At 41.7% G+C, this 22335-nt stretch overlaps 1 protein-coding gene across 10 annotated transcripts in view; it reads left to right on the forward strand.

Moving 5' to 3' along the window:
* The window catches only part of MFSD2B (MFSD2 lysolipid transporter B, sphingolipid), a 43152-nt gene extending 22843 nt beyond the window's left edge, over nucleotides 1-20309 (forward strand). For 6 of the 10 annotated variants that reach the window (XM_087776673.1, XM_087776675.1, XM_087776674.1 and 3 more), the window contains 8 exons: nucleotides 4708-4798; nucleotides 4893-5014; nucleotides 7361-7444; nucleotides 9120-9200; nucleotides 13334-13443; nucleotides 14700-14843; nucleotides 16420-16596; nucleotides 17615-20306. In XM_087776673.1, coding sequence (XP_087632799.1) covers nucleotides 4708-4798; nucleotides 4893-5014; nucleotides 7361-7444; nucleotides 9120-9200; nucleotides 13334-13443; nucleotides 14700-14843; nucleotides 16420-16596; nucleotides 17615-17672 — 867 coding nt within the window. In that variant the 3' untranslated portion in view covers nucleotides 17673-20306. Of the gene's footprint in view, nucleotides 1-4707; nucleotides 4799-4892; nucleotides 5015-7360; nucleotides 7445-9119; nucleotides 9201-13333; nucleotides 13444-14699; nucleotides 14844-16419; nucleotides 16597-17614 lie in introns of all 10 variants that reach the window. The other 4 variants (XR_015708770.1, XM_087776671.1, XM_087776672.1 and 1 more) reach the window with 4 other exon arrangements.
* Nucleotides 20310-22335: the final 2026 nt, after the last annotated feature.

Raw genomic sequence — 22335 nt, forward strand, 5'->3', positions numbered from 1 at the left:
AAGGGCCCAAAACTGAACGCAGTACTCGAGGTGCGGCCTCACCAGTGCCGAGTACAGGGGCACTATCACCTTCCTGCTCCTGCTGGCCACACACTTCCTGATACAAGCCCGGATGCCATTGGCCCTCTTGGCTACCTGAGCACACTGCTGGCTCATGTTCAGGCAGCTGTCAACCAACACCCCCAGGAATGGAGGTGCCAAACTGTAAAGTACCTAGGAGGTATATGGCCATCCTTTGTTTCCACTAGGGGCTGATTTACAGTTTAAAATAGAACCTTAGTAAGAAAAGCTTAGTTTACCCTGCCAGGAAAACTGCATCCAGTTCTGGGGTGCCCAGCACAAGAAAGGTATAGACCTGTTAGAGCAGGTCCAGAGGAGGCCACAAAAATGGTCAGAGGGTTGGAACACCTCTCCTATGAAGAACGGCTGAGAGAGTTGGGATTGTTCAGCCTGGAGAAGAGAAGGCTCTGGGGAGCCTTCAATTATTGCAGCCTTTCAATATATAAAGGGGGCTTGTAACAAAGATGGAGAGAGACTTTTTTTACCAAGGCCTGTAGTGACAAGACAAGGGACAATGGTTCTAAACTGAAAGAAGGTAGATTTAGATTAGGTATAAGGAAGAAATTTTTTACAATGAGGGTGGTGAGACACTGGAACAGGTTGCCCAGAGAAGCTGTGGATGCCCCATCACTGGAAGTGTTCAAGGCCAGGTTGGACGGGGCTCTGAGCAACCTGATCTAGTGAAAGATGTTCCTGCCTATGGCAGGGGGGTTGGAACTAGACGAACTTTAAAGGTCCTATCCAACCCACATAATTCTATGGTTCTATGAAAAAATGGTGGCTATAGCAGGATCTTTCAGTTCAGCAACACCGCTTTTCAAAGCGGTTATCACTAGGGATCTCCTGTAAAGATTAATGGCTGTTATGTGAATGAAACTGTAAGGCCTACTTGGGATCTGTATTCTTGTGAAGGTACAAAGCACTGTTGAAAGTAAAGGGTTGGTAACAGGCAGTGGGAGCAGGGCTCAGTGGTTAACACGTGGAATGAACCTAGAGATCCATTCTTGTTTATTTCATTTTCCACAGCAGAGTTTTCCTGTAATCCTGCACAAGTAATTTAATCTCTTCATGCTTCAGTTTGCTATTTTTTGAGAGACAGAGAAGGTTTTATATCTGGGAGGAAATCCTAAAACCTGATCCAAACCTCAGTGAACACAATTCGATAGTCTTCTGTTGTTTCCAGTGGTCTTGAAGTGGGCCTTGAATCAAACAATTGCCTTGTGTAGTGTTTTTTTTTCTATGTCACTTGTGAAATCAGCAGTTTGTTGGTTCCATTTTACCAATTGCTAGATTCAGTCTTTCTTTTCATGTTTTCATCTATTTCTCTGTCGATGCATGTACTAACTGATATATAAAATTCCCTGTGAAGAAGATTCCTTGACCTGAGCCTAATCTCAGGTGCTTGGTGCAAATCAGGATGTACGTATTCGTGCTCCGCTTATTGTAGTCAAATAGCTCCTATTACCACTCTTCAGTAAAATCACAAGCTAAAGGCATGTTTCTGTGCATGCTTTGAATTTGCATACCCTGGTGCCAGCACTGGTAGTCCAGGAAGGGGACCAAGCCTTGCCTCCCCCCACTCCCAGACACTATTCTCTGCCTCTGTGCTACCCGATCCTTGCTTTTTGGCACAGGTCGTTTTAAGGCTTCTCGGAGAGCTGATGTGGGAAACTGCCTGGGGAGAGCTGGGCTGCTTCTGTAAGTGGCCATGCCATTTTATAGCTGATTAAAGCATTTTTGAAGCTGTTTGTTAGGTAACTTCTAGTGTGTATTTTAACAAGACACAGAACATCACCCTGTCTTCCTTTTTAGCTTATAAGACAATGGCTTGATGGCGAAAACTACTGTGCTATTACAGCTCTGTGAATTGTCAAGGGGAGTAGCTTGAAAAGTTGTGGAGCAAGCTGAATTCCATTGCACAGCAGATTCCTTCTCCGAATCTGCTTTATGCCATAATCACCAGCTTCCACTTTCAAATCTCTTAAATAGCTTTAAAGGAAAAAAAAATACATGATCTTGATTTATTTCCTTTCTGTCTAATCACATGTGCTTTCCTGTCCTTTCTGAAGTAGGAGGGAGATGGAAAAAGAAGCTTCACAATGAGTTGAATGTCAAGTAGTTTCTAATTTTGAAAAAATAGCGAAGATACATAGCCTAAAGTAGCCAGAGTTTGTAGATAGAAGTAATATCTTTCATTAAACTAGCTACTAACACTGGGAAACAATGGAAAAGCTTTTAGGCACACAAACATTTTTCAGATCTGAAGAAGTCACAGTGCGACTGGAAACTTTTTTTTCCCCCCAACTATATGGGTTGATTTAATTAAAGGTATTACCTTTCTCATTTCACTTCCTTATTTACAAGCAGCCATGTGTTCATTTTTTGTGAGGATTTCCTGTTTATTTGTTTTGGTCTTTGGTGTTTTCCTTCTTCCACTGTTTTGTGTGTCACCTTCTCAGGTTTTGTAGATGAGTAGTATCCCCTGGTTGAGAACGGTCTGGTTTATGGTGTCCAACTGTTTTTCATGGGTAAGGTTCTGTTCACTCCTTGTTCTTTCCTGCTGTTTTTTCCAAAGACCCCTCAGGCCTGGGCAGAGGCCATAGTCTGAATGAACTGCTCTGGCAACCCACCTCACTCACTGCTACCCTGTGTTGTGAGGACCAGAATTTTTTGCCATTCACATAACCTGGCATCAGTTTGGTTGGATTATAGGAGCATGCACGGCCACCGAGCCACGTTGGGGAGCTGCTGGCATTGCATGACAGAGCACTTGCCTTTTGTTCACACCACGCACAACAGAATATGCACCTAACTGCATGATCAACGGGAGACGTTGGATCTTGAATTTTGGTTGTGTGACTGATGGACATTGACTTATAAGTTGAGGCAGGACTAGGGTGTATGAACCTGAAGTACCTCCATCAGTCTAAAAATGAATATTTAGAAGAGGCCAAATCTTGACTGTTTCTTTTAGTGCCATTCAGGAGTGTGACCCCTGACCCTTTTTGTCACGAGGACTAATTCTTAGCTGCTCAAGAGCACACCTAGTTTAAAAGAAAACCTAGTGAATGACTGATGTTATTTTGCTCATTATTAAAGAAAGGAATTAGAAGAAATTGTTATTTTTAAGTTCTCCTGAAGTTGTTACTGTAAGCTTAGGAGTGGATCTTTCCTACTGGAAACCAAGCATGGATATTGATATAGTTCATAGATGGGTTAATAAGTTTGGTTTAGGGTCAGAGAATCATATTTGGCCTACCATGAATATCCTTGATAGTTTAAGCTCAAATTACACTTCACAATGACCTGTGAAAGAAAGCATTTAATTCAATTGCTTCAAGCAAATTAAAAAAATAGACAGACACAAAATATAAAATTCATAATGGAGTCCTATTACTATCCTTTTTTTCAGCCCCTTCTCTCCTAGCTAGGCTGCTTTTGAGGCTGAAATTACCTCATTTAAGTGGTTTCAGGTATCTACAGTACTGCAGTGTGTAGTCTGTGCAAGCCATAACCGATAGTATAAAAGTACTCTGTGACTTAATTTATAGCTCTGATATGAAAAAACCCAAACCTTTATCCCAAATAAAGAATAGTCCTGCATTCCTTTATTTCACCATGTCTCCTTCTGAAATGTAAATATCTTAACAAAAGCTGTTGTCTTGAAGATTGTCTATACTTACATGGTTCATCTGGCTACTTTTGCATCTATACTAAGTGACTTTTTATCTGGGAGTACATTCTTGTAATTGCATGCTTATTTACCAACTGCTTCCTAGATGTATAATCATTTAATTTGCAACATAAAACTGGTAATTTGGAATTCAATTTTCCTATCAAATAATCATTGTGTCATAAAGCTCTATAACCAAGCACTTATTTTATCTTTGATAACACAGAATAAAATAAATTATTACAGAATACTAAAACAAAATAATTTTTAAAGCTTTATTCCACAGTCGGTGTAATCAGAGTTAGAAACAATAAATGTGATCTGATGGTGTGGGAGGCATCCTTGCAGGCTTTGTCCCCTGGCTAGTAGGAAGCAAAGATTTCTCATTTTGCTTGAGTATTTCACTAAGTAACTGGGAAAGTCAGCATGCAAGCTACCATATTCTCAAAACATTGGCATGAAAGTGTGATTTCTAAAATTCATTAGAGCCTAAAGGAAGTTTTTGTTATCATTATGTATAAATGCAGTAACTGTAGTAATGTTTACATCAGTACTGAGGCCTTTCTCACCCAGCAGTCTGTGTAGCCAGATCAACTGGATTTACTAAAAATTAGACTCACTCTACAGATGCTGCATGTTTTTGATAGATGACTGTGTATGTCTATAGCTAGTCTCAACATAAGCAAATTTTTAAAACATTCAGGTTGCCAGCACAGTAGCCCTTTTGTTCACAGTTTCTTTTTTTTACAAGAAATATATACTTACATGCCCTGGATTTATTCTAAAGTAGGTGTTGTTTATAAGTGAACTGCAGAAGTGAATATTTTTCAGAGAGGTAAAAGACAGACAGTTGGCTGTATGTAGACAGGCATTTCTTCATTTGCAGATGACTCACCAGAAAGAGACTGAAATTTTCATAGTGACTTGTCATTCCCCTGTCACAATTTCAAATATGTCTTTTTTTCTTTTCAAAGGCAAAAGTTTATATGATTGCAGCAGGGGTCATAGGAGGTGTGTATCTTCTTGGAATTGTCATTCTTTTTCTTGGAGTAAAGGAAAAAGATGGTAAGATATATTTAAATATGCCTAGATTTAATAATAATTATTTCACATTCAACTCTGGAAAAGATTGTTATTTTATGTGTTCTGCTCCTCTTAGATCCTTATGCCTTAAATTCAGACAGAGCAATTCCTTTTTGTAAGGGGCTTGGACTCACCATGAAGCATGGTCCATATGTGAAGCTTACAGCTTCATTTCTTCTCATCTCGACAGCAGTTCAGGTAACTTCAGACTCTCTAAGTCTGTGTGTTGGCCTCATTCCAGTCCCAGCATGGGAGAGTCTGTGGCAGCTAAAATGCAAATAACCTTTGGCTGGTGACTAGAGGTGGTGATCTAGGGGGTGGTGCCTTCCCCTACAAATCAGTAGGGAACCAGAGTCCTTTTTTGGTGCCTGCAGTCCTGTGTGGCTGGAGATGGTTCTTTCAAATGAGAAGCAAAACCGAAGTCCTGACCATTTAAAGATGGCTTTTTATTTTTTCCATAAAAGGTGAGGGACTAGTCCTAGTGACCCAGATTGGGTCATTATATGTTATCCATCTTCAGTGTCCTGTGGTTTCAGTTGCTTAGAGAATGCTTTTTCTCTTCTCTCTGTTCTTCTCTATAGTGTGTGCCACTTTAAACCATTGCCCCTTTCCTTTGCATAGGTGGCTGTTCTCAGATAGTGGCTGAACTGGTTCTTATGGAGTCTTTTGTGATGGAAGACATTAGGTCAGAGTAAGAAAGATGTTCAGAGGCAGGAGGTCTTACCTGTCTCAGAGCTAGATAGAGCTAATTTTCAAACGAGGACCTGCAGTTGAACGTGGCTCTTGCAAGAAGATGCAATACGTCCTCCAATAGAGAGAAGCGGTAGAAAAACTTAAAGCCACTCAGTAAGAAACCCTTACTCCCCATAGTCCAGCAGTCTTTTTAAAGCTTGATTTTTGAGCTGTGTTCAACTCAGTAAATATGTTATTTTAATGTGAACCTGTACATATCAGTTGAAGTTGGCTTTATTTTGAAAAGCAAATACTATTCACATTTTCAGCAGACTCATGAGCCAAGTGAATATCAGGATGGAGGGCAAGAACAGGGCATGTAAGAGAGTAGCGCTGTGTTCATTAGCAGTCCTGGTGAATTAGTAAGTTCCTTGGAAGGGCTGCTTGAAAGTCTGTTTGCCAAAGAAGCACTGAAGTTTCCTGTTGGCCTGGATTTGGGCACAGTTAGTAGACTGTCCTTTACAGCATCTGTCAGTCCTTGCTGAAAGGCCCAAGGGGGAGAAACAATAGCAGAAGCACTTCTGTTTACATCTGGGAGCTGCAGGCACTGTGAGCAACAGCAGAGAGAGGGAGAAGATGAAAGATGAAAGGTCCCTTATGGTCCAGATCCTCCCAGCATCCATTCAGTCAGTAAGGATACAGCACATATCTGGTTGCTGGCAGCCAACTACTTGCTGACAACACCCAGAGAGGAAAAGATCTTCTGTCAGTCCATATCACTTTATTTTTCTGTTTGTACAGACTGAAGGGAAGGTGTGAGGGGAGGCAGAAGCTGGAAGCTGTATTGCTCCAGTTCAGCCAGCATGAGCCACCCTTGCTATTGTTATTCAAGGGAGGGACACTGGGTTTGTGGAATTTAGTGAGTGGATTACTGGTGAACAAAGGAATAGGCAGGTAAAGATGCATTGGCCATAATCCCAGAGTGTGATATTCTACGTCTAAAATGAAGGCAGCGTAAACTGGGACACAAGCTAGGGAAGGCTTTTGTGGCAATGTAGGGAGGGATATGACTTGTATCCTAAGTTGTATATAGATGATTGGCCACTTATAATCTACAAGCACACAAAGGAGCAAGAGTTGATCATGGTGCTGTGGCATGAGTATAAATCCTCCTCTGTCATTCCACTTCTGCAGAATTGCCGGAGCTGGGTCTGAACCATATTCTGGTGTTCAGACCTGCCCTGAGTTCTGCAAAAGCATGGTGGCAGTGGCTTCATCTGTTATTATGACACAGTGCAGCTAGATCCTCCCATCCAATGGGTACTGAGACTTATGGAGATATCTGACCCAAAGTTACACTCCATAGCCAAGGTTGTATACAAAAGCAGCAGTTAGCTGCTTTGCTACAGGAAGCTGACATGAGTGTAATTCCAGCTGAAGAGTAACTTATTTTGGAGTCAGAGCTTCTGGTGAAAGATTTATGGCATTGCTATGGAAAAGGAAGGCAATTTCTTGCAATAGTCTGCAGCTGTGGCTGTGACAACAACATAAGGCAATTGCAACATCGGGAATAAAGCCTTTAGACAGAATCCTCCCATAAGGCAGTTCCTGTTTTGGTCATTTTTATGCTGTATTAGATGCATGGTTTACCTCTTACTTGCACCGATATTATTGGCACGTTAGTCCAGTGACAGCAGGAGAGTTATTGCTTCTTTAAATTGCTGCAAACGAGGGAAGAACAAGACTCCCAAGTCCTACATTTAACAACTCGGTCACCAACTATGTTTGGCTAGTATGGAGTGTGACATCATTTTTGTCTTTTTTAATTTTCCTTTCTTTTTTGGTGGTCACCAAATGTCTTCAATTCAACAGCTGGAGCAGAGCAACTTTGTCCTGTTCTGTACTCATGCTGCTGATCTTCGCAATCACTTCCAGTATTTGGTGGTGACCATCTTGGTGAGTTGCACTTTTCTCCCATATTTTTGTTCGATAGCTGGTTCTCACTGGTTTTTGGTACAAAATAACAGAAGACAAGAAGAGTTTTGTGTCTAGACAGAGCTGTTAAGAAGCTACACCATCTTTTGCATTGTCTGTTTGAAATAAAGCTGGTATTCTCTACTGTACTCCTAAAAAATTAATGCTTTGGATCTTCTAATTAGTTCCTTGTTGCTTTTACCTGTAAGTCAGTTTCTGCTCCTATAAAAGGCAAAAGCTGCTGCCAGAAAGGAAGTCTGGAATTTTAGCTCTGTTTTCCCTTTCCCCAGTCTGATATGCTGAAAATTAAACAACTTTAATTTGTGTATTCATACACATGAGCCTTCTGGGCTAGGCAGCTTGCAAGGATAAATATTTAAAATATCCGGAGATATGAAGATTCCTCTCTAGAGCAATTGGCAGTGTGATAAAAAGATCCTTTTACAGAACCTTTTTTCTTGACATGCAGAGGTAGAATTCTGCTTGCTTAGGTGATACTTATAACTCAGTTACACACTGCTCCTGTATTGCATGATTTACTTTATGATTAGAAGTAGTATTAATTGAAAACTGCCATTTTCGTCCTTCTGACCAAAGTCCTTTTAACACAAGCAGAACATTTAATGTTGCATAGCTACCGTGATGTGCATGTGCTGCACTTTTGAAATATTTTGTAGAGAATTTGTCTACCGTATAGAATACTGCAGCAGTCATTTTCAGGGAAGCTGTTGCATGATTTCTGACCCATTTGGCACAGAGACTTTGTGGAACCGTCTTAGGGGAACTTCATTTCCACTTGGTCGCAGCCTCCCACCCTTTCTACCCCTTTTTAATTCTTCCTTTCCCACATTATGACAGATCTTTTCTGATGATTAAAACCAAAATGTTGGAGAGCAAGGGATGACTGTTGGGTGTCTTAAGGCTCTGCAAGTAATGGACACCGAGAAGAGAGACAAGAGACAGTAGAGTTAAAGTCCGTAAAGAGTGGAACATAACTGTAACAATGAGATGACATTTGAATTTAGGTCAATTGTAAGACTGCCATTAGTAGCAATATTTCAGTGCATTGGTACTATGTTGCCTGCGGTTGTTGCTGCTACCAGGTGAGTATTACAGTATATGAAATTGTAATGTTGACTGTAAGCAACTGTTTCTCTTACAGGTTGTTCCTAAGAATAAACATGAAATGTAGTATGGGATATGTACTCTTAAGTATATATTGATAAGCATATCTTGTGCTTCAGCTTTCTTCCTGTACAGTGGGGTAGAGCTTAATTCTCTTATTGTTTGTCAGATTCAGATAATGAGGCAAAAGCCATTAGCACAACGTATGACTATTTGCAATATGTTTGAACTTTAATGCCTGTGTCATGTATAGCTTTAACTGCTGTGGCTTACATTAGGAAAAGGAAATTTTAAGACACTGCCTCTGATGTTTGACTGTGGAAAACCCTCTTGTGGATGGCTTTTGTGTGTAATATATAATAGTGAATAAAAAAAAAAAAAATCATTCAAAGGATGAGGAGAAACAGGAATCTGCAAGTTCACCTTCCTTTCAGACCGTAATGTACTAGACAAAAAGATGTCTGTGAGCTCTACAGCTGAAGACGACAGTGGCAGTAAGCACAGTACAGATACGGTTTTTTGTCAATTGTAGGTATCAGCAGCTGTGAGCATTCCCTTCTGGCAGAAGTTTCTGCAGCGATTTGGCAAGAAATGTGCAGCATGTGGGATTTCGGTAAGCAAATCCTTTGAGAAAAAAATGTGCTTGTGCTCACTTCATTTGACAACTGGAGCCACTTCAGGAGCTCTTTCAAATGCTTATAACCTCAAGCTACATGAAATTTGCTCAGTTTCAGGGTTTGTTTTAAATAGTTATACCAAATTTCAGACAGATTCCAAGTTTCCAAGAGAAACTTTTGAGAAATGGATTGATGCTGAAGGGAGGTCCCAGTTAATTTAAGAATCTGCACAAGCTCTGTATTTGACTGCTCTCAGAAGTGAACCCCAATGAGGTTTTATAAATTCAGATCTGTGTTGCCTCAGATTGACAAGTTATCTGTGGTACAAGGCTTGTTTTGTCTTTGTGTATGGTGTTGAGTTGACAGCACCTGTAATTCAGTAACAGAGGAGGAAACAGAAGTCACATCCTTCTCTAGAAACGTAAGAAGGCAGGGGTGCCCACGTCCCTCTGAACGGAGATGGACAGTTATTAGTGAAGTAAAGAAGTAGGTGACCTACCTGAGAAAAAAAGCCTAGTTTAACTTTGACACAGCTCTTCAAAGCCAGCTCAGTGAGCCTGCCCTTGTCTCTGATGGATTATTTTAAGTCCTTCACTTAGTGCAGACAGCAGCAATTTTCTGTCATCATCCTCAGTGAGGATTGTGTAGGCCTCTTCCTCACCATTTTCCCCCTGTTTACCTTCCATTACTTATGAAAGAGGAAAGAAAAATTGTCTGCCTTGTGCACAACAAAGCATAAGGACTTGGAAAATCCAGCCTGAAGCTATATGTCAAAATCTGAAAAGTTTAGGTCTGGTGACAATTGTTGAATATAATTGAACAGTTATAATTTTTGGAACTAAAATCTGTGTGTTGGAATGACTTCCAAAGAATCAGAAGTAACTTTAGAACCTAAGGTCCACATATGCTGAATTGTTATGTGTTTTGAAGTAGGCATCTGGAATCCAAGTCCCATCCTCATTTCTTTTTACCACTTGAGCAAAGAGAATTGCCAAAAGCAGTATTGGACCACTGACTGGACCAGGGAATGCAGATTTCCTCCTTAGGAAATCTCCTCCTCTGTCTACTTGGCTACGAAAAATGCTTTCTTCAACCAACTTGGCTCTATAAATTTAGTTTAACATGACTGGAAAGCCTGTCAGCACCTCTGTAAACATGGTTTAACTTAATTTTGCAGTTGAGTTGCTTGACTGTATTATGGTCTAAGTGGGGGCTGGACTGAAAAAAAGCCACCTCTCTATTTCACCTTGTAGACATTTCTCAAGGGACTCAGTGTGTGCTCAGTGATGGATTTTGTGTCTGGCAATGCATCACAAGGGCTCCCTATACTACCACCTTGTGTGATCTGTACAACTAATCTGTTCTCTCTCACTGTGAAATAAAATCACATCATTTAAGGCTCCTATGTTTGTCACCGGGGAATGTTCTTCTGGAAGGGAAGGAGACAAGGGAGAAGACAAGGGTTTTTTCCTCCAAAACCTTACTCAGCTTTCAGTGTGAAGATAGAATTTGAAATTCGGTTTCCTGAAAAAAATTTCACACTGCTCCAGACTAATTTTTCCTGTTTAAGTGTTTCTAAGTTGAAGAGACCCCTGAAAGAGTACAGAAGGCAGAGCAGGTAGATAAGCAACAAGAATCTTGGCTTCCTTCCACTGATATTGCTCCCTTTTTACTCATTCCTCCACAAGAGATGACCAACAGTCTCAGTACTGACTAAGTATCTGAACTTCCTAAAAGGTTAAAACTTTCTGGAAGCACAGGGTCATACCCAAGCAGGATCCTTGATAGCATTCTTCCCATGATCAGGTTGGTGCACAGGCTAGAAATTATTCTCTTCTGTTTATTTGCTTCTGCTTCCACGTGCTGTGTTCATGTAGATTGTCTGCTCTGCCCTCATGGGGCAAACGTTGAACTTACAATCAGTAAGTCTCTCAGCTGGTGACTGGAGGTGGAATTGTCATGAGAAATTTTAAGTGTGGCAGCTTGTTGGTTCATGGTTTTGGCAAGGTGTCTAAAAGTGGAAGATAGCTCTCTCTCACAACTCTACCTTCCATCCTAGCCAATAATAGCTTGTGGCTGTGGGTTTTGGAGGATTTAGTAAAAAAATAAAAACAAATCCCAAAATGCCCCCAATCTTTTCACCTCCCCACACACACGCAATTGTTTATTTGCCATCTGTCAGCACTGTGCAGCAAGGAGGCATACCCTGGGATGAATCCTGGCTGTGCAGCCCCTTTTCCACTCTCCCATCCCCATTTCCACTCACATCCTAGCTGCGCCTTTTCCTGATTTGTCCTTCATAATGTACTGCTGCACAGGCCAGTACCACCTTGAGCACCCCAGTAGGGTCACCTTCCATAGTGCTGTCAGGGAATGGATGGAAGACACGTGATAACTGTAGGATATTGTTTATGACTCGGAGGGCGGCAGCCCTGTGAGTAGGGAGCAAGGTGCCAATAACGGAGTATTTGCTTTGCAAGTAGGAAAGAAGGAGATGCATTAGCTGTTTATTGCAGCAGGAACACTGCCCCCATGATTGCACTACCATTGCATGAGTGAGACTTTAGGGCATTGTAGCCTCAGTTCTGCGGGCTGTGCTTCTCTTTCAGTAGAAAATTACAGTTACAATGATTATTATTATCGATCTAGAATTTTGTTTAAGTGCTTTGGTTTCTGAGTGGATGCCCCATGTGGAGCATAAGGCAGTCATAAAATTGCTTATGGGCAACATAAAATCTTGTATTGTTGGAGTGCTCTCTTGTGGTGAAATAACGATTTTGCCACAACATTGGGCTAATGCAAGGATTATCTCTCTGTGCTGGGAACTTGCAGTCAGGAAAGGTTATTTTCTACCTCCTTAGGTTAGAAGCAAATGCTTTAGATGGGAAACGCATTTAAAACATAAACATAATGGATTAGACTCCAGGACTCCCAGAATCACTTATCACACAGAACTGTAAATAGCAGTGCTTAGGGGAATCGCTCTCTGTGAAAGCTCTTCTCATACCCTCAGCTCCCAAGCTGCAAGTATAGCGGATTGAAACACTTAATGTTAAACTAATCCCCCATCATTAAAAAGCCCTGTAGATAAGCCCCTGGTTCTGGATTCTACATGTGCTGTGCCCATGGTTCACAGGTGTGGGAGATGGAGCATATGATGGGTACAGGACAGCTGGGCTGTATGCATTCAATCAGCGTTTAAAATAGTGGATTTTCAATCCTGTAAGTCCATTGCTTCAAGTTGAAGTTGAGGAAATCTGGTGGTTTTTAGGTACTGCCAGAAAACAAATCCTGAGCATCCCAAATTAGTTTGGTTTTGAGGGTAGCCTTAGTGACTTGTGCAATGTCACAAATGTATCTGGCTGTGTGCAGTGGGCGTAAACCACACTGCCTTCTTGGGTTTAGTTATTGCCAAGTACCTAGATTGCTTTAAAGTGGTCATTGGAAATGAAGGCGTAAGCAAACCCTTCTTCATTCAGGACTCAAGATGATCTGTGAAATGGGATATTTACAGTTTAAAATGAGCATTGAACCCCTGCCCCTACCCTTGAAATGCAGTGTGATGATGTTTCAAGGCTTTGTCTCTAATAGCAAATTAAATAGTTCCACTGGCATAGAACAGAAACTGCTGTTTGGTCATCTCTGTTACTAAACTGGCAGAAAAATCTAAGCACAAGCTGATTAGCAGTCTCCCAAGAAGTATCTGGGCACAGTCTGGGAACTAGCCCACTCAAGGGCTCTTCACGAAAAGTATTTGTATGGCCACGCTTCTTCTGGAGACGATGAATGTTTAGGAGTATGAATGTGGCCAGGGTCTGCCAGTTGGCCTCATGACTGATAAGCAGGCTCTTGGGAATGTTTTAATTTACTAGTGCAGTTCTAGCCCTAATACTGCTGACAGAGAAGGCACTGCCATGGCTTGTCCTATTTTTCTCTGATTCTTCTAGATGGATAAATACAGATTGGCTCAGAGCTCTTTGGAAATGCCATTTCACCAAAATACTGACGTGTTAGGCGTTGCTTTCGTGAACTGTTTCGTAACACGGTCTTATATTTTGAAGGGAATAATCCGTATACCATTGAGCAGTGCATACAGTAAGTTAAATGTACTGTTTTTCTTCTTCCTCAGTGGATGATTCCTTTTGCAGTCATGCTAGTGACCATTCCAAACCTGATCCTGGCTTACTTCGTGGCCTTCGTCTCTGGTCTGAGCATAGCAGCATCTCTTCTGTTGCCATGGTATGAGAATTTTACGTTCGAGGTGGGGAAGGGGTGTATGTCTACATTACCGGTATGTACTACTGCATGGAATTTGCCTCCAAAAGAGGCAGAATTTGGCAAGAGTCACTTCTTCCAAGAATCTTTTTCTGCTTTTAGAAGAGAGGCTATTTGCAATGACGTGACTTTGGTTGCCCTGTTGTTAACAGATTATGTCTACTGTAACTGCAGCTGCTCTTTATACATAATGATGAATCAATAGATAAATCAATAATCTAAGTAGCTATAGAACTTGTGATAACAGTAAATCAGTTGCTTAGGTTTGGTTTCTAACAGAGCTATAGAAATGATGAAGTTAGATAAATCAATTAATGCTGAGCAATTAAGAATGTAGCAGAGGAAACATAAGCCAAGCTATGTGTCCCTGCTTGAGCAGTCCTCTGTTATAGATCAAATAACACAAGGATATGATTAAAAGAAACTGAGAATTCAAGGTCCTTTGCTCTTGAGGGCTGAAAATACGTGGGGAAAAAACTACTCAAGGATGAGCAGGATGGGACATTTCCTCTCCAGAGCAAATAATTATTATTCAGGTCAAATTGACCAGAAAGCAAGACTGCTGCTGAGAGCGCTGTTTTCCATTACTCGTTTGTACAATGCCCTGAAAACTCCAAGAGATCATGGAAACATAGTTTGAAATAAGCTGTCAGACTCCATAAGCTTTTCTGCACAGAGGGTGAGAAGCCCTTTTTTCCAACAGTAAATCATGACATATATTGGACAATTCACAACTGACATTTGAGCAGCTTCCCTTCTGATTCCCCATTACCAAATTCAGTCTCTTTGAAGTAGAGAGAGAATAGGCCTCATTGGTTTCTGGAAATTTTGTTAGCTTGTCAAAAGCGTTATTTCAGAGTGAAACTATTCAGAGATTCAGAGTCCCTTGAAATCTTAAGAAACGTGTTTTTTTTGTTGTTCTTTTTTTAATATCACAACTTCTGATTGGAATGACAGTCAGTCTAAAGAATTCTGTCACCTCCCAGCAAGTGTTTGATAGTTTTTCAGTGGTTTTCTACTTTGTAATATGTGGCCATGCGTTTCTTACACAGATTTTTGCCCTCCTATCCAGCAGTAGGACTTTTTGAACTGGATTCTTTCATGTGCGTGACTACATCAATCAGATCTTAAAAAAGGAGGAGGGGTGTACACTTTCAGTAAGTTTGGACTTTGAGAAGAGATTTTGGCTTGAGTTTTTCTTTTATCTTGCTCATCTCTAGGTCAATGCTGCCTGATGTTGTTGATAACTTTCGCCTGCAGAATCCTCATGGAAAGGGACATGAAACCATTTTCTACTCTTCTTATGTTTTCTTTACCAAGATGTCAGCAGGAATTGGCTTAGGAATTTCTGCAGCAGGACTGGAGTAAGTAACACTGTGTTTCCACTTAGTGGATCTACTCTGAAAGCATTCTGAGGTTACTCCGCCTTAACCCTGTGGAGTTAATTGCCTTTTTGCCCTGAGGCTGAGAGTGCCGGCAACTCCATATGGCTGACCGCTAAAGACGGCATTGTTATCATCATCTGTCATCACTGAGCATTGAGTTGCCTGCCCTAGCATGTTTCTGTTCAGAAAGACCTGATTTTCCTCTTTTCAAATTACTCATGTAAATTTTAGTTATGTAAAAGTTTAATGTAAAGTTTAGTTTAGGCTTATATGAATAAAGAACTAAACATGAAAGCCCAGCAGATGAAGGTCCCCCACAAGTGATACAGCTGCTTTGTGCATTCCCTGTTGCATCTGGGTCGGACCATGCATACGACCTTGTAAGTCTTTACGTGGATTGGAGTGCTTTCAGGGGTGCCTAGTGGCCTGTTTCGCATAACAGGATCACCGATTCCTGCATGGTTTTGGGGAACTGGACACTGATCAGAGTCAGGAACAGGGTCTTTCTCACAGCTCTGCCCATCACCTAGACCATGTCAGTTTGGAAGATGCTTTGTGTTCTTATTCCACCTTTGCCTTCTCTGTTCTGACTAGGCAGGTTGAGAAAGTGGTCAGCCATCTCCTGCCCTGCTTTTGTGCATGACCTAGCAGAAAGGGCCTTTGCCTGTAGCTGCTGCAGCACACAAGCATGCAATAAACACTTAGAAAGGAACTTGTCTGAAATAGTATCTAGCCCTTGGCTCCAAGTTAGGTTTTGGTAACCAGAATGTTTTGCTTCAGGGCCTTCAGCTGAAACTGCTAAATAACAGACAGTGCTAGGCTGAACATTTTGGGCTTAGGAATTTTAGATGCTTACTGCTAACACTCTCAAATAAATTACTGTTCACCAATTAGCCCCTTTTCAATTGCATTCCAGTTAGCTCCCAGCAATTTGCCAAGGCAGATGTTTGTGGGAGAACACAGAAGACAGAGTGATGCCAAATGAGCTGTAGCTTTCATAGGTGCGTGTTCAGAGGAAAATAAACTCATTCCACAAATTAGGAATGGGAATTTGAGTGTATCAGCAGTCGTGGGACTGCATGGAAGCCCTGATTCAATGAACTGTAAGTGTGCACCTAACTCTAAGCACTTGAGTAAATTTGTCTATCTTGAGAAGAGTGCTTAAGTGTGTGCTTAATTTAAAGTTAATTATTGCTGTTGAAATTGGTCAGATTACTTGCATACTTTTAAAGTGGAGCCTAAATACTTTGCTGAATATTAATAGGAAACACATAACAGGTCAATTTTCTTATGTGGGATTCCACGTTCCTGTTAGTAGTTAAATGTTATATAATGAGAAAATACAGAGGTAATGCAGTTATCTGAAATGGAGCACAAAAATGAGATGTGAAAAACAAGATTTGAAACAAGTAGTGGGGGGAAGGAAAAAAGAGAGCTGTAGGAAAAATGGCAGAAAAGTCTTGAAGAGTGTTGGGGCAAAGAAGGGAGCCTTCAGCTGAACAACTGCTTGTTAGCTTTGGGCATACACGCACCACTGTTATTTCCATTTGTTTAGGTTTACTGGATACAAGCCAGGGATATGCAGACAATCCAACGATGTGGTCCTCACACTGAAAATCCTCATTGGAGCAGTCCCTGCTATCCTCATCCTTGTAGGTTTATTTATACTTCTTTTCTACCCAATCACTGAAGAAAGTCGGAAAGAAACAAAGCTTGCACTTGAAGTGTTAAGGTAGGTTTGAACTGCCAGCAAACAGCAGTAACGTCACTGCAGCAGCTCTTAGTCATACTGGGCAAAAGATTATTAGCTGCCAACATACACCTCTATGTTCCTTACAACAAAACAAAACAACACTCTATTAGTTGAATTATTAACTGAATGGTTCCATTACATGCTCCAGTATCTTATTTTTGTAGTGCAGTACTACCTGCGTAGAGCACCATTTATCAGATATATCAGCTGCTATATTTTACTTTTTCTCCGGGGCGGTGCACAAAGCACTATTGTGGTATGGTGTTTCAAGCCAGAAATAAAGAATATTCTATGTAGATTAAATTTCTGGAGAAAATGTGAATAGTTACAGTTTACTTGTATATAGAAGAAAATGGGATTCTTGACTGCATTCTTGGTGTTTATGGCATATAAGAAACATCCAAACCATTTAGAGGCGTAGGCAGGAAAGATAGTGGGAGACAAAGAAAGGACAGCTTTGAGCTGTTCTTTCCCTTTTTACCCTATCACTCTCCCTTCCTCCCTCTTCCTCCCTCTCCAAAGAAAATCTTGCCTAGCTCAAAATCATCCACCTCTGTCAAATGCGGCCTAGGTATACTGAGGACATACCTATGAACAGTTTATCCTAGCAGACTGGTGGATTAAATATCAAAATATGTTGTCACTCTGTCTTGTTTTTGTTATCCCAAGTTGGAAATGATTTCTATGCTAAGGGATCAGTCCCAGGGCCTAAGCATGGGTATCTGGGACCGATTCATTGCCCTATGATACCTGCATGGGGTTGGCAGATATGACACAGGTCTCTCGTGCACCAGCTGCTTTCTTGAGTGGCAGCTGCAGACCAGAGGGGACAGGCGAAACCGTCTAAAATGGTCCCTCTGTTTAGGTACTTCACTGTCCATAACAATCCCACCTTGCTGGTGGTTCTCAGTTGTTTGAGATTGCCCAACTGTAGCTTGATTAGTTAGCAATAAAAGCTGGAAGTCTGTTAACGTATCATTTGTTCTGCTTTCAACAGAAGGAGCCATCAAAGCACAGAGAACCTGGATGACCACAAAGAGGGCGTCTCGGTCTGACAGCTCTGAATACGATGACTTTCCAAATACAGTCTCACATCCCACACACAAACACTGTGAGAGTCTTCCAGGTCGTTTGTCTGCTCACGTTTTGTCAAAGGGGATAAAGGATGATTCTGACACAGTCAGTGATGAAATCAGGAGAGGACATTACCATGCAAAATATATATCTAACTCCATGCAGTGTGCTAAAAAAGAAATTAAAAATATTCAGGAATGTAAGCTATTGAAGGCTTGGGGGTTTTTTGTTTGTTTTTCAAGGAGTAACAGAAAGCTGTGATGTTGTTGCCACAGGAGATTCTATGGACTTGTAAGTCAAGGGAAAAAAGTGTAAATGGGATGCACCATCCAAATTTTAACTCGTGATATATTTCACCCGTAGAGGCTGGGTGGATTTTCAACATAATCTCTACCTATAAGTTGCACACTAGTGTGTTTGGAAAGCCCTTGGGAATCCTGAAGTTAGGATTTACTATATGAAGTTAGGATTTACTTTGTTTTGAAATGAAGCAAATCACTGATGCAGACATGTTTTGAGGATTTTCTCACAAAAAGTTTTTCTGAAAGAGATTTTGATGTAATTTAACTTCATGGATTTTGCATGAAACAGAACCTTACATTTCCCATTATTGGAGTTCCTTGCTTCTGACACCTGTTAACTGCTCTTTGTCAGAGAATGAGTAGTTAACATTTTCAAAACAACATCTCCCCTCAGGATACCCAAAATCAGCAGTCCCTTCTGAAAATTAGTCTATGCCATTCAAATTTCTGTAAATTTTGGCCTTTAAGTAGTCATGGTACTCAGCCATTTCTCACGTGGCGTAGGCTCTCTGCCTCACAAAACACCATAGCATGGCCGTTAATCTCAGCTTGCACACAGTGTTTTGTAATAATGAGGCTACACCTGACTTTTAAATGGTGATTTTTTTCAGTCAGGGATGTCATCGTGCTTTAGATACATTAACTGAAACCTCATTTCTACCATAGACTCACACTGCTGAACACATTTTGTAGATGAAAGACACATCCAACCTCAGGCACTTTCTGGAGCACTTAAGTTCAGACCCAGTCATTCTGGGCTGCTTCTGCAGTCGGTGGAGATACGGAGACCTCCAGAGGCTGACTCCAAGTGTAAGCTGCAATGACTGGACTCTGAAGACATATCTAAATCAGGAGGGGAGAGTGATGACTCCAGGAGTTGAAGGCTTGTTCATCTTGAAGAAATTAGCACAATGCAAGACAAGACACGAATTTACAGCCCACTGGCTTCACTGTATGAATATGTGGGAGGGTGCCTTTATTTTGTACTAGAAGTGCCTTCAGAGGACTGGCTTGCCGTGGTTTGGGAGCATTTGCAGTAGGTGTCACTGGAGGCAGCGACCGCAAGTCATTTGCTCAGGACCATCTGGGAAGTCACTCACAGTGCTGGGACTGGAAACGGAAAGCTTTTACTGAAAGACACTGTGAAGTAAAATCAGGGCGTCCATCTCATTAAGTTTAATACTGAAACCTTTTCAGGCAAGTTTGAAGCCTAAGGCCTAATGAACTGTCCTAATTCAGCAAAATGCTTAATCATGAATGAGCTTTTAAGGATATACTTTGAGTGCGTGTGTGTAAGAGTTAACTATGTTTAAGACTTATAAGGCTGGGGGGTTTTTTTGTTTCGGTTCTTGGACAAATCAAGATTTGTATGCCTGGGGCATGTGTTTACAACAATAAAAACCATAAGGCTGTTTATAATTTTGAGTCTGATGGAATTTGAAATAGCACATTTACTGCACTTTGAAGTAGGTAGGTTATGTAGTAATATCGCATAGCTCCAAGACGTCATAGGAAACAGTTTTGGGGTTTTGATTTATTCTGTAATATTTGTGTATTTCTGAATAGTCATCTTTAGAAACAACCAGAAGTCCCAGTCAAGGCTGTTAATGTTTTTTAATGGGTTATGTTTTTAGCTGCTATAAATCTGTAGCTACAAGGCAGTGGATCCGTGTCAGTTTATATAAGCCGAATACTTAGCCCAGTGATAAAAGGGTTGCAGAAACTGCTGGCTGTGGTTGACTGGAGTCATTTGAATGTGGCTTAAGGTATTATTTCTAGATCAGTTGTGAAGTTGCCTCTACATTGCACAACACCCTATCTGAATTCAGTCTCTTGCAAGGGAAACTTGAGTTGATTGTAAACTGTTTTCCTCTTTTCCAGAGAGACAGTGTGATATTTATCTAACAGAGATGTACTCAGTCCTCACTTTGCATACGGTAGCAATAATGGGAACTGCCAAAATAAAATAGAAAGCTTCCGTAGATGAAATGTAGCAGAGTATTTTTCTGTTTTGAAAATCTCATTATTTTGTTTGATTATCAGAATTGTACTTTTGGTAAGAAACTGAACGTATTTTTGTAAGCAAAAAGAATGGAAAAGTAAGCGAGGGTAAGACTTTTTGTGTCATTTTGGTTTTTTAGGGCTCAGTGTTGGTGCTGTAAAATGAATGAACTTTGTATGCCTCCTTGTCAGTTTTAAATGATGGGTATGCCTCATGTCTGTTCAGAAGATGTGACTGAAAGAAGCGGACTCTTATATTGATGACCATTCAGATTAAACGCTAATCTAATGTAAACCTCCTGCCTTGCACTGATTGGCAGTAACAAGGGCCAGCTTCAATCCCCAGGGGCTCTCGTTCAAGTAATACCCAAATACAGTCGTAAGGCTATGGGAGATTGGATTAAACCAGCTGGGTGCCTAATGGACAGCACTTCCCCACCTGCATGCAAGCAGTTCCAACAAATGGACTGACACAAATAGAGGAAGAAAAGAAAAGGATAACGGAGTTACATGTCACCGCGTAGTCCCCTGTAAGGCAAACCATGCCCGTGGCTTGCCCTGGCTGAAGCATAGTGATGGCAGCCCAAATCTTCGATGCTGGGCTGATTGCTGGTGTAGTCAGCAGCTGAGCTAGTCGCTAGTCTTCTCTTCCAGTTTCATCCCCCTTGTAGTTTCTGCCTAAAAATAATGTTGAAACCTTCCAAGCCTTCGCCACCTTCCTGAGCGGCACCGCTGGCGATCGGTCTCCCTGTAGGGCACAGCTAACCGTGTAGGCGAGCTGCCGTTCCCCAGCGGGCACCGAGCGAGGGGGTTGCTGGTAGCCACCGCCACCAGCCCTGGCTCCTGCTAACCGTGTTCTCCCGCCTTGCTGCACCCTGGCTGCCCCTGAGCTTGCTGACCTGTGCGGCTTAGGTGGATTAGGGCGCTTGTGCTGAGTCCCCCACTTTAACAGCTGAATGCCACCTCGGACATCTGTCCCTGGGGCCTCCCTGGAGGCCAGGACCTTCAGTGTCAGGTCACTGGGTTTTCAGGAAGGGCTCTGTGGATTTGACTGCTAATTCCTTCAGTCACTCCTGCACCTTATAAGAGTCGCTGCTAGATTCAATCCCTGCTGCATCCTCTCATCTCTACTCACTTTCTGCATTCCAAGTAAAATAGTTGAAGTGGACAATGTTTTCAAGCCAAACCCTGCCTTTTTGGGTTCATAGTTTGTTTCTAAATATCACTTGTTCATCTCCTTTTCTACTTGCCTTTCTGGGCTGTTGATAGAAAATGCAAAATTAAATAAATTGTCTTGAGAGGAGGAGTTTCCTTAAGGGAAACTCGGGTCCTTTAAGACCTGGTAGTTGTTGTCCAGCTCTTTGGCGATGAGGAAGAGAAGGCAAGTTAGTTCAAAGTCTCGTGCGGTAGGGTACAGCCAGTAGCAGTCGAGTGTACTGTGGTCAGTCACATGCCTCGTGTGAATTTTGTAGCATAGTTACGTAAAAACCGGTCTCAAAGTGCTACAAGAGAGCCTTTCCCTTCAGAAAACGTCTAGCCTGACTGATGGAAAGGTCAGCTGGATTCATGCAGCTGGCAGGGGAGGGAGGGAGTTTTGTTTTCCTGCAATTTTTGAGATCACAAATTCCTCATGCTGCACTGAATGTTTTTCTTTTACCTCAACCCTCTCCAAGACCATGGTTCGGATACCTAGCAAGAGTGCTGAGTATTACGATTACAAAAACGTGTGTATGTTATAGGCTTAAAGTATGAAATCAGATAGCTTTCACATCGTTAAGCACCAAATCTGCTGCGTAAAACAGATGTTAGCTCACTGGGAGGCTTCACTGAAAAGACAAGCAGCAGCATGTGTCTCTGCCCCTGAGGTAGAGGAGGAGACTTCTTGCTATGTTGCACCTGAGAATTTACAGTCTCTGAAGACACAGACTGGCAGGACACAGAGCTGAACAAACACTGGCGGGAGAGCGGTCCTAGAGCCTGGCGCTCTGCAGAAAAGGTGGGTCCTCAGCAGCATTTCAGAGACGTTTACAGAGCAGCAGTCTCTAACCCGAACTGAAGAGCAGCCGTGCTGTTGGGTGGCACGGAAACGTGAATGTTTGCTCTAGAAGTGTGGAAGCAGAAATAAATCTCATATCCTGATCTGTTTCTTGTCCTGAATGATGTTAGACAAGACTATGAATTTCAGCTACACCCGTCAGCATTCTGTCCTCATTTTTGCTGCACTCCGCAGTGGATGGTTGAGGAAGGATTGCTCAGCCCCTGTGGCACTGACTGTTGCTTGCTCAGCTTCACTGATGGAGGTACACTTCGGGGACCCAGCCCCCATCCCCTGCCAGCTCCT

Source organism: Nipponia nippon, unplaced genomic scaffold (genome assembly GCF_047370975.1).
Source record: "Nipponia nippon isolate SJK-2023a ecotype South Korea unplaced genomic scaffold, ASM4737097v1 scaffold_4, whole genome shotgun sequence".
Lineage (NCBI taxonomy): Eukaryota > Metazoa > Chordata > Aves > Pelecaniformes > Threskiornithidae > Nipponia > Nipponia nippon.